Below are 12,823 nucleotides of genomic sequence, written 5' to 3'. Positions count from 1 at the left end.
CAGATCGAACAGTCAGTTGCAGAGGGGGATTATTTAAACTGTTTGAAATGGTTAAGTTTGCATTTCAAGCCTGAATGGTATGATGGCTTAGAGTGGGCTTCAGTATGCAGAAGTGAGCATGGATGGGATGGGGGGGAGATGGGGAGGCTGCCCTCTCTCACTTCCAGTGAGCAGGGATGTCCCACTTATTTCTCCCTCTCCTTTCGTTCATCCTCCTCCTGTCTGTTTGGGACTGCTTTTGAGGGGACATCCGTAGAGAGCTCAATATCAGCATCTGATTTTGCTCCCAGAAATATGTGCAAATTATCATTTTGGTAGTTTGCCTCCAATTTACATTTCACATGCCTGAGTTTCAAATTGAATTCAGATAAAAGATATCTTGGTGGCAGAGCTTTAAAGAAAATGTGAATATAAAGTGACTAGTTGGTTAATGGAGACAAGGCTGGTTTTTTTCATTATAGTCTAGCTGGGGTTTTAACAGGCTCTGAAAGGAGGGAGCTGCAGCAGGATGAGAGGGAAGGTATTGTCATGGCTTAAAAACTGGTGAAAGGAAACACAATGCAGGAATAAATGTTGAGTTTTCTGAGCAGAGTGGTGTTCCCGGTGGAGTTGCACAGGGATATGCGGTATTCAAGAAGCACTGTGAGGTGGCAGACTTTGCAGGTGGTGCAGAATTACTTAGGGCAGCCAAATCCAAAAAGAGACTAGGAAGATTTGCCAGAAAATGTCATGATGCCAAGTGAGTAAGTAATAAAGGAGCAGAAAACATTCGATGCAAAGCATCACTTCACTGAAGATGTCTAGTGGAGTAAGAGAGTAGATAACCTGGAAAAAGAGTAAATTGCTGAAAAAGAGAGAAAATTTCACTGCTTAGTGTCTTCAGCGAGGGAAATAAAATGAAACCTGGCATTATATAAGTCCACAGACAGCTTATATCTTGAATAATGGATGTTTTGTTAGCCCTTCCATTTCAAAAATGACATCATAGGTCTGAGAAAGGTGTAAAGTGTGACAGAGGTGATCAAAGGTATGAGGAGGTCTTCATTAGACTGGGATATTTTACTGCTTGTGAAAAAGAAGAAATAGTAAACATTTATTAAAACAATTAATTATATGGAGGTGAATGGTGAAATGGTTATTCACAATTTCTAATAACAAAAAGAGCTAGTGGCAACCAGCAAAACTATCAGAAAGAAGATTTAAGGCAAACCAAAGAATGTACTTTTCCTCACAGTACGTAATTGAATAGTAAAGCTCATGGTCACTGGATATGGGGGATACCAAATTATAAATAGGCTGAAAAAAGCTAGAAACAAATATCATGGAGGGTAGATCCGTAGGTGCAGATGCAATCATTGGCTCAGGAAGTCCCTAGGTCTCCTATTTATGGACACAGATGTTATAACAAGAAAGCCTCAATTTTTATTTGTTCTGCTTCTTGCACTGTCTTCCTAAGCATCCAGAGCAGAGTACTATGTGTTTTAGAGGATTGCTATTACCCTTCACTAATGCTTTTAGTTCAAGCATGCCTGCAATGGGTGTTTTATTGCCCCACCTGGATGCTGTACTGGGGTAGCAGGCATCGCCCACACTGTGCGGTGCAGCCGCAGGAGCACACCCCAAAGCAGAGAGAAAATTGTATTGCAGAAAGGCAAGTGTTGCTCTTGAAAGAAATATTGCTGCTCTTGAGATGTCGGGAGTTGCAAGGCTGGGCGGTGTGGCTAGGCTGCCGAGATGGCTGCATGGCACAGCTGGTTTGAGCATCCCCCCGGGTGAGCACGGCATGCCCTTTGGCAGCGATAGCATTGCAGACCACAGGACCTCTATGCAGTCCCAGCCTGCTGCCAGAGTAGTCCAGCAGCAGAGCCAGGAGAGGCTGCAAGGGACAGCCGTCAAACGGTGAGTGAGAGAAGAGATGAGAAGGCACACTTGGGGGCTGTGGAGAGGTTTGTGTGCAGGTGGGTGGAAATATGTGTTGCTGAGTATGAGTAGACCAGTATTACTTGACAGAAACTTCCTATAAGCATTTAAAAAGTCTTGTTAACATAAGCAAACAAGCTAGTCCTTCTCTGCAGGCTTTGACAAGCTCTAATCTATTTTGGTTTTCAGAAAGCTCAGATGCAGGGCTGTTGGCTTTTGAAATAAACTTGAGATGTGCTGAAGAAAAATCTTACCAAATCCAAAACAATTTATTGCAGAGCTGTTGCTGGAGTGGTGAGCCAGCGATGAGGCAGGGAAGGCAGAAGACAAGGTGGAGTGAGCAAGAGACTAAAGAAAGAGTGAAGAGAAAAAGAAATTAAAACAGACTGAAAGGAAAAAAAATGTAGACATTCAAACAGAAATAGCAGAGAAGGAAGGGAGGAAGACAGAGACTAGATGTAAAAGCTGAAGCATGAAAGGCAGTGTTTATGGAAGGGCAATATGGGTATAGAGGGGGAGATTATTCTGAAATACGATAACGAGGCTGAAAAAAAAGGAATCGTTACGGCAAAAGGCTAAGCCCATCCTTCACTGCACTGCATCCAAATAGGTCACTTATAAGAGAGGAAAGACAGAGTCAGCAGAGGAGAGGAGAGAAGGAAAAGAAGGTAGCCACATCTCAATGCCCTTGTCACTGAATCCTTCAGCATGTAAAAGTGGTCCTCTAGAGTTAGTTCAAGCGTGGAAGAAAAAACATTGGTGACAAAGGGCAAGGTGGTTTTTTGGCAGATGATGTTGCCTCAGTGCAGGTGTCATCCAGGGAATAAGATGCATTTTTTTTTCTTCAAAACCTGCAGTGATGTGACAGTGGCTTTGTGTGACAGAGGAGGAAATAAACAGCCCATAAAGGATTTGGCGTATACTCTGCATGCTGTTGGGAAGGACTGAGCAACTGAAATACCATAAATACTTATCAGTTTAAGCAAACTTTCACCACTGGTGACTGCTTTATAAACATTTAGTGATGTGCCTCAAAGAAGGTGTCTTAACTCAGCTTTGTTCTTCAAAAGTCAAGGGATAATGCAATATCATGAAGACAGCCTAACATTTCCCTGTTGCAAAGATAATATTTGCCTGGGTGGGATTTCTTATTGGTTGTGTGTGGGGAAGCAGATGTTAAACCAGCTGTTAAGAGCTGAACACAAAATTCCTGTAAAGTGCAATGACAATCTAGCCTGAGGCCTTAATTTGTCTAAAAGCAACCATATGCAAGGTATTTTTTAAGCAGTATGTAAGTGAAACTAGCACTAAAGTTTTCTCCTTAGTGCGAGAAGCAAGGTCCAGCAAAAGGACTTATAGCACTGGCTTAAAGCACTGGTAACTGGGTTTAGATCCCATTTCTGTCATGTCATGAATGTCCTCTTTGACCTTACACAGGCTACTTTATCAGTGTTTGTACCTGAGTTGGACAATGGAACACCCTGTTGGTTCAGGACTCCACGTGCTATTGCAGGATAAAAAATAAAAGCTAAAAGATAAAGAGGCAAAGTTAAAACCACCAAAAATGTTTTGGCAGCAGGTGGAGAAGGCTCATGAAGCTCCTTTTTCAGTGGGGCTTTACTGAGATCTAAATGGAGGCAAGGTTGAGCTACATCCCACTCCTCAGTCCTCCTGCCACCCATAGTATCCCCATACAGGGCTTATGGACCTGTTCCATAGCTCATGGAAGTCAGTGAAAGACCATCTATTGCTCCAGCAGATATGATTGGTGGAAGAAGTAGATCCTACCATACCTATGGACTGATAAAAAATGATTATATTATCTTAGATAAATGAAAGAATAACTCATTCCTATCTGCTTATACTGTCCTGAGTGTTTGAAGAAAACAAAAGCAATATTAGCCATGTATTTTTAAAGCCGATGATCACTGATTATTCACATTTAGGGATAAATTTGAAGACTATAATGGAACTCAGACATGATCTCATAGCAAATGATTAATTAACAGCTAGGAGTGTACTGAAAGTCACATCATTTATTCAGAGCCGTGGCAAACCACGACTCCTTAAAAAAGTAAAGCATTTGCACAGGCATGGAAATAAATTAAAAATGCACAGAGATCAGTTTGCATTAAGAGGAGCAGTGTGGGTAAGTACTGCAGCTCCTGTTTCATGAGCAACTAAATGTATTTTGGTGTTAACTCTAAGGAAGTTTGTTCGTGGCTGTGTCTATCATCATGGTAGCTGTTTATGTTCACTTCAACCAGTCAGAAAGACTTCAAATAAAGCGTAAAAATCAAAAATATCAGCACATGAACATGTTATAGACATCATAGGTGTACAGGGAGTAATATTGTAAAGCCTGGCTACAATAAGAGTCAAGAAAGAATAGATAATTCAAAGACACGTTTGAGCTTAGGACAGTGTCTCAACCCTGGCAATATAAGTTATGAATAGAAATCATGACAACTGGATGTTGAATATCAGGGAAGAGGGCCATATTACGTGACAAATGGTCTCACTGGAATGCACTTCATCAGTGCACGTTCATTAGAAAACCCATAGCTCTGTAAATGATGCCATCCACAGACATGTGGCCAGTCCCTAACATTCAGAAAGTGACAAATAGAAAAGAGAGGAAATGGCTTTTAGGCATTTTGTTGGGTTAACTGTAAAGCAACTTATTAAGGTATGCACATAGATTTGATTGCTGAGTTCGTCTTCAAGTTGTTTCACATTTTAAAGCATTTCAGTTCACCTTTACAAGTCTGAAGAGAGCTTTGAATAAATGCTACGGGAAAAAATGAGCCATCTAAGTTGAACAGAAATATGTTTTACTGTATCTTATCTGGCTTTATTAACTATAAGTGGAAGTGAAGTTTGCTTTTCATTTAATGTTTTATTGCTCACACGCAGATATACTTTGGAGAATGAGGTGCATGGCAGAGATAACATAACCCAGGAAGGTGGAAAATTTTTGTAAAGGTTTTTGTAAACATGAGAGAACTCAGAGTCAATCATACAAAGAACCAGGGAGAGCTAGGTTTGTATAATCCTGCAAAACAAAGAATGAAAAAGCTCTTGTCTGTAAATACATGAGGCTAGTGGGAGGAAAGAGAGGAGCTATTTATATTAAAGAACAATTCTTGGCACAAACCTGCTTAGATATACACTGCCTAAGATTAAATGTGAACTGGGAATTAGAAAATGATATTGACATTGGAGCGATGAGATTACAGACCCTATGCCCTACGTGCATTCACCGAGGCTCTGGTTGCAACAGCGTAACTGAGATTGGGCTCTGGTTCCATTTGTACAACTATCAAACATCTCTTTTGTGTGAAACAATACAGCATATTCTCCCTTACTCACGCCAGCTATTGATTGAATGAAAAATGAATTTTTCAATAATTTATAATTAACCCATTAATGAATAAACTACCTAAAATGTACAAAACCTGTGTTGAATGAAACCGTTAAAAATCACTTCATTGTCCTGAATACTCTTAGCAAGGGAGTAATGGCCATTTCAGACTTGCTTTCTCCTGAAAATAATTGAACACTTATTCTCAGGCCAAATTTGCAGACACGGGGTTTTAATTAGACTGCTATGGACTGTAGTATCTAATTGCTGTAATTATGCAGACTACAGCCTGAATCGTTAGGGGTAGCACTGGCAGTCTTGGTGCTTCCTCAGCATGAATGTTTCCCAGTAAGTGATGAAAAACTCACTGGTGAGGTAGATCTCACTGGCAGGACTGCTTGGTCTGCAGGGACCTTGTGAAATCTCCATCCTTGGAGATATTCAAAATTTGACTTGACAAGGCCCTGTGCAAATGGCCTAACTGTGAAGTTAGCTCTGCTTGGAGCAGAGGTTTGGGCTAGAAGATTGCCTGAGGTCCCTTGCCACCGAAACCTTTCAATGCCCCCATCAAAGAACAACTGTCACAGCGAAGTGCAGGTGAGCACTAGGCCAAAAGGGAACAGATCTGAGCTTAGAGGCAGGTGAAGAGACGGTAGCAGCTGTGGGGGATGAGGAAGAGCTGTGCCCAGTGGGATGCATGCAGAGCACGGGCAGGCCCCTGGGATGAACCTCGGCGACAGCAGAGCCTGCCGTGGCAGTCCTCTCCCTCCTCCTCCACTCCACCTGCAGCCAGCAGGGCTGTGGGTGGCAGTGACTTAGTAAAGTGACTGGCTTATGAGAGCCTACCATTTTGGGCTCCCCAATATGGGAAAGACATTGGTAAGCTGCTCTCTCAAGTCCTGCTCCCTAAGACACCAACCAAATAGTCTGGGATGTTCTTACAGTGTGAAGGTTTGACCCTCATGAAGACTAGGGTATATGATGTTCTCTCTCTGAGCAATGCTTTAAGATTTGCCCACCTTCAAAACGGCACCATTTCCCCTGGCTATTTCAGGGACTGAAGTCACAGCTGCTGCTTTGAAAAAGAGGGTCCCTGCCTTCGTTCTTCCTTCACTTTCTGCGTGGTAGAAACAAGTGCTTCTGCCTTCCCACAGGCAAGGGATCCACCATCTGCCTGGGCAACAGCTGCACCTTCATTCCTCTGAGGGCAATGGGAGGCCCTGGATCTGTTGAGGAGGAAAGGAAAACGAAATGGCTTCCTTAGAAAGGAGCTTTCAGTTCTGGAAAATAGTAGCCAAAATTCATACTACCTCTTAAGGAAGAAAAACTCACGAATAACAGCAGCTTTGGTTTACAGAAAGCCTGAGAAGGTGGATAAGTATGTTTGTGATGCATGCATGAGAAATAAGGGAAGAGGCAGATGAATGGGAGAAGGAGCATAGAAGGATATACGCTGGGGCTGCAAAAAATCAGTGGCAATCCGAGGTATGGAAAAGGGACCAGTTACATACTCCTTTATTTATTTAAAATCTAGAGAACTCATGTACTTTCCTATTTAAAAGTGGAACTTCTTTCTTTCAGCAAAATGATAAGTCAGCTTTTTAGTGAATCACTGAATAGAGACAGGTGATTTTGGAGTGGGAGGAGGAGAGGCAAAAAAAGCAAATGCATCTTTAAAGAAAACCATTTAATCTAAGCTGGAGCTGAAAGATTAGATTGTACATCTCCATCTCTGACCTGGTTAAGATCTTTTAAACTATACAAGTATGTACTTGCGTTTGTAATGATTGGCTTGGGGATCCATTATAACAACGTAGCATTTTACCACTGCTTACTGCTGTGGGATTAACATTACTCAGTTGAAATTTCAGTTCACCATATATATCTTTAGCAACTTACTGACAGACATTATAGAAAATGAGACAAGAATCTTTTCCTAAAAGTCTCAGGTACTCTGATGACCCTCAGAGGTGAAGTGCCAGCTCAGCTGAATCAACAGCCTTTCCTGACACGTGACTAAGTGCTTAATATCCCAGTGCTCCTAGTGGATAATACTATTTGAACCAGGGTGTCTGGCTTTTTAGCCTTAAATTGCTGGCAGTAAAAATTAAGTCAAAGACCTTTGGTGGTGGTGTTGTATATGTATTTACAGACTGTGTTTTTTTCTTCCTTCCAGGTCTTGGCTTTTGTTACTCTATTATAAATGGCCCTGCTAATGCAACAGTCCTTGCTGGTTCAGAAGCCCGGTTTAATTGCACTGTGTCGGTAGGATGGGTAATTCTCATTTGGCTGTCCAATGGAAATCCTGTCCTCACTGTCATCAATTCTCAAGGAGCTGTTGAAACATCAGACCGCTTCACCTCTCAGAATTATACCAGTAGCAATGCATTTACCTCAGAGCTGATCATCCACAACACCCAGCTGAGTGACTCTGGAAAAATTGAATGCAGTACTCAGCAACATAGTGAGAATAGCTTTGCGTTTCTTTCTGTTCAAGGTGCGTATAGCCACCAATAGAAAGCTATTTTATTACACTGCACTTAAAGGAATACTCGGATGAATTGCTCAAATTATCCCTGTGAAGGACTACATGCTCTCATTTACCATCCTTTGCCTCCTGTCCTCCTTGTCTTAATTTTACTGTCAAAGCAGGTTTCAGAGTCACATTCAGAGTGCCATTAACAAAGGTTATAACTGCCCTTGTTTTTTCCTTTCCTTCTCTTATTCTTTATTGGGTTGCATTAAAGTGCCTGAAGGCTATATCAGGCCCACCAGCATTCAGTCAAAAATTATCTTTTGGCTAGAAACAGTATGGATTACCCCTATGAACATCTTTGTACACGAACCTTCTGCTGTCTTTAGGGCAGATCTCCCTCCTGCTTTCTGACTCAGAAATCAGTCCTTATCCAGCTTATTTAAGTTTGATTTAATGGCATGTAGAAGTAAAGCCCTTGAAACACAAGGTGATACTCTTCATATGATTGCTGCTGCAATCTACCATTTCCAAGGAATAAAAAGTTCCTGCATATCAAGCCCCTGTATATGAGACCTCTTCCTCCTCTCTAAGCATCAGTAGTGACAGAGTGCAGCCAGTAAAGCAAGATCTAACCACCAGACACTAGCCATTTGTCAAAGAGGTGCTTCAGGCAATGAGAACATCTCATCATGTACCCGTAAACCTTTCCTGATAAAACCCAAGCATACTTAAAACTTAGAAACACTGTTATTTCATTATGTTGTCCTTCAGCTGGAAATATATCAGGATGGCTAAAAAGTATAATTTCCTGCTTTTTATTGGAAAGTTACCGAAAGCTGAGACTTGTGCTTTAGACATAATGGACAATGTGTCCGTGAAGTTGCAATATCTGCATGTTTATATCATGCATATGGTATATCTGTGTTAATAATGATTGTTTTTGACTTCATATCTCAAGGCATAGCTATTTCTCGGTAGCAAGATAAGATTTGAAACTATCAGCAGGAAACCAATGCAGCCAAATATTCTGAAGGAACAAAACATCTTTTCCCTCCTACAGTTAATGGATCTTTATTCATCAAAAATAGCACCTTAACAGTAAAAGAGAACAAAACAATTGAAATTGTTTGTGAAGCCTTAGGATGGGCTCCAGCTCCAGACATTACCTGGATGACAAATGACTCTTTCATTGATAAGTCGAGGTATGTTACCCAGCACAGTCAAGGATCTAATGGCCTCCACAATGCCCTGAGCATCCTAACTTTGACTCCGACGGACACTGAGATTTTGACTTGTTTAGCTGACATAGGAGCACTCCCTAACCCTCAGAATGCAACTGTAACTGTTATTTTTGTCAACTCTGCTCTAGGTAAGTGAATATTTGTTGTACTTTGCCTATACTGTAGTACCTGTACTGTACTGCCTATACTCAGAACTGTGATTTTTGTTTTGTTTTGCTTTTATTTTGAAAAGTCTTTTACTTGCAAATGGAATACTATGAGATGTGCAAAGGTGATAAAATTAAGACCCAGTAGTCACAACCTGATACATAGGTAGGGTTAAATTCACATCTGTGAGAGGACTGGTACCACAAATGAACCACAAAGTCCAATTTAGGATTGAGCAAGACAAAAAAAAGCAGTACATCTGCCACTGACTCCTACTATGGATTCACTGCTAAGAAAACCAGCCTTTCCTCCTTGACCAAGTAAACATCTATTGAATTTAGATCTTATATATCCTTGATTAGTCCATGCCTGCCGTATTAACATAATTTGTTAGACCTCATTTACTCAAAGCCACACCCTCAGGTGAAATTGTTCTCCATAATATTCAATACCAGTTTTACCACTGACTTGGAAAAAACCCGTGGATTTTACTCCCAGTTTCTGCACACAACCCCAAATAGATTCTGTACTAGCACTTCAGGTGCAAATAGAAAGTTCTGCACATGAGCAGTGACCAGATGTGATGCAGCTGTTGTAGTATGGTGGTAACATTCCCAGGGCTGCACTGAGGCTGGCACCTAATTGCAGATGGTAGCATTTATATGTAGGAACTTCTATAGTGTATACCTATCACCAATCTGCTGTAAGAAAGTCTTTGTACGTGATATATTCACCCATTACAGAAGAAGAATTAGGTCATCAAGAGAAACTACATATTCATGGGCCTTATCCCAAAGTCTACTTAGATCACAGACCCATTGGGCCTGCTTTCCTCTTCCTGGCATGGTGCCTTTCACATCTTAGAGGAAGGTAAAAAATGTCCTGCAGCAACATATGTGGAATTCTTTGGATGGTGCATTTAGTTGCTTTTTATTGCCTTTTATTTAAGGAAATTCAAGGTCACTTTAATCCAAGTATGGATGTTGGGCAAATCTCTCAAAAACAGTTAGCAAGACCTTTGATAACCTTAAATATTTTTGCTAAGGTTAGCAGCATTTTCTGTAATGCTGCTGGTCTTTGGCCTCACTGACATGCTATGAAAATAAAATTCTGTAATTTAACACATTTACAGTACTAGGAGGCTCATCAGGAAAAGGTGATTTTTATCTGGTCTGTGCTGCCAGTGTAGAACAAAGCAAGTGGGACTATCACTACAGATCTGCCTCACAATCTAACAGAATGCTATGAAAAATGTTTTTCTTTTCCAAACCATAACACAATAAGAGCAAGTAAGAAGAAGTGTCTCCCTGTGGGTTAGCAGTGTTTAATTCGGATGAGGGAGACAATACCAAACCGTCTTTAGGAGCATTTCTCTGTTGAGACTAGCCAAATATCTCAGCTGTCAGGTAGAGGAGTCTCAAGGCAAACTAAACTTGAAGCACTAGTTGCATGGCAGGGAGCTGAGGTTACTGGGCATCGTGATTTAACCCCATCTGGCAACTAAGCACCACCCAGCTGCTCGCTCACTCCCCTGGCAGCGGGATGGGGGAGACAATTGGAAGAGTAAAAGTGAGAAAACTTGTGGTTGAGATAAAGACAGTTTAATAGGTAAACCAAAAACCATGCATGCAAGCAAAGCAAAACAAGGAATTCATTCACTACTTCCAATTGGCAGGCAGGTGTTAAGCCATCCCCAGGAAAGCAGGGCTCCATCACGTGTACTAGTTATTTGGGAAGACAAACGCCATCACTCCAAACGTTCCCCCCTTCCTTCTTCTTCCCCCAGCTTTATATGCTGAGCATGACATCATATGGTCTGGAATATCCCTTTGGTCAGTTGGGGTCAGCTGTCCCAGCTGTGTCCCCTCCCAATTTTTTGGGCACCCCCAGCCTACTCACTGGTGGGGTGGGGTGAGAAGCAGAAAAGGCCTTGACTCTGGGTAAGCACTGCTCAGTAATAACTAAAACATCCCTGAATGATCAACACTGTTTTCACTGCAAATCCAAAACATAGCCCCATACTATCTACTGTGAAGAAAATTAAGTCTAGCCCAGCCAAAACCAGCACACTGGGTATAGGCACACTGTCTCCTATGGTGACACAGTCCACCCTACAGTGACATCCCTTTTATTAGCCTTATCCTGCGGTACGGGAAATGCGTAGATTATATGGAGTTTTTTGCAGTGGGACTATGCATCCCCAGCTGTTTTCTGTACAGAGTAGGGCCTCAAATCTATGTTTCTTTTTATGATGTGCTGAGCATTGCGAACTTCTGTAATGATGCTGACAGCTTTTCTTGGTGAAATGATTCTTCTGTAATGGGTGAACACAGCACACTTATAGTGGATTGATGAGGGGTTTGGTATAGAAGCTTCGACATATTAACTGAGGAGGTTGAGTAACTGCGCCTTTTATTTTAAGTATAAGTCATTATTAGCAAGCCTTTTTCAGAGATACTTGCTTTGTAATGCAGTTGAAAAAGGTCATTTCACCATTCTTAATATGACTTTTTTGTAGTCACATTGATCCTAATTACTGACTAAGCAAAATAGAACTATCCTGAGGAAATTAATAAATTCCTCTGCCTACTCATTTGTACAGAGGTATCCACCCTCAGTTTCCATAGCTACTCATTGTAAATCAGAAGAGGAGAAAAACAGATGTCATGAAGCACAGTTAGTGTATAATTAGTGATTGTACAGGACCATCATTCATTTCTCTTTGGAAAAATTTGTCGGGATGCGAGAATATGAAGTCTTTCAATTATTAGAATGAAATAAAGACATGGCATTTATGACAGAGGAAGATATATAATGTATATATCACACTTGAAATCTCAGAGCTTGTCTGACTTTTCTTATACAGACGCAGCCTTAGCTTGCTGGTCTCAGGAAAGAATACGACTAGCTTCAAACATTTAAGGAGTCCTTCCCAAAACTACTGTAATATCAGTTTAGCTTTCACTTAAAAGCTTGTGGAATCAAATTCCTCCATGTTCCTCACAAGCAATACCTGTCCATTCACAAGAACTGCAACCAAAAATCTGAGCCCTCTTCAGCCAGCCATCCCCTGGTCAATGAATGTCCTACCCTCCTGCACCTCTAGATCAGTCTTAATCTCAGACCTTTCCATACAAGGTGATGCATTTTTATGTCAGTCACTCCTCCTCCAGAGTTACCTCACTTACAGTGGTGTTTGGCTGAGCACCAAATTTGGGAACTCCTATGGAGTTATCCCAGCCAATGCATTCACAGAGCTGTTATTGGGAAATGGGGTCCATGGCAGAGTCCATTAGCTGGGCCCAGACTCTCTTTGGCTTCAGTGTTGACTTCATGTCGTCTTTGACCTGCAGAAGACGAAGACAGGGAATCTGCCATGAGCCTGATCCTCCTTTGCTTTTTAAGTTAGCCAGAAAGCTCCAAGGTGTCCAAGAAGCAATGTGCAGCTTTTTCTGGTCTCTCATTTCTCCTTGGTCACCAGCATGTGCCAGGGAAAATCCCCTTTTCTGCAGATACTTAGCCCAAGTAAATTTTTGGGCAGCTTTGGGAGGAGCCAGAGGTCTGGATAGCGGCAGAGGATGGGCCCTGTGGAATGAGGAAGTGGCTTTGTCCATACTAAGCACCTCATGTAACTTGGTGTGGATTTACTAACAGGGCTAAAAGGGGTTTAATGCC

At 41.6% G+C, this 12,823-nt stretch overlaps 1 protein-coding gene across 1 annotated transcript in view; it reads left to right on the top strand.

The window, feature by feature from the left end:
- The window catches only part of IGSF5 (immunoglobulin superfamily member 5), a 33,509-nt gene that overhangs the window by 3,186 nt on the left and 17,500 nt on the right, over window positions 1-12,823 (top strand). The window contains exons 3-4 of the mRNA XM_052795104.1: window positions 7,461-7,781; window positions 8,821-9,129. Of these exons, the coding sequence (XP_052651064.1) occupies window positions 7,461-7,781; window positions 8,821-9,129 (630 nt within the window). The remainder of the gene's footprint in view (window positions 1-7,460; window positions 7,782-8,820; window positions 9,130-12,823) is intronic.

The sequence above is a fragment of the Harpia harpyja genome, chromosome 8 (genome assembly GCF_026419915.1).
Source record: "Harpia harpyja isolate bHarHar1 chromosome 8, bHarHar1 primary haplotype, whole genome shotgun sequence".
NCBI lineage: Eukaryota > Metazoa > Chordata > Aves > Accipitriformes > Accipitridae > Harpia > Harpia harpyja.
This window is presented reverse-complemented; position numbering and strand designations above follow the sequence as displayed.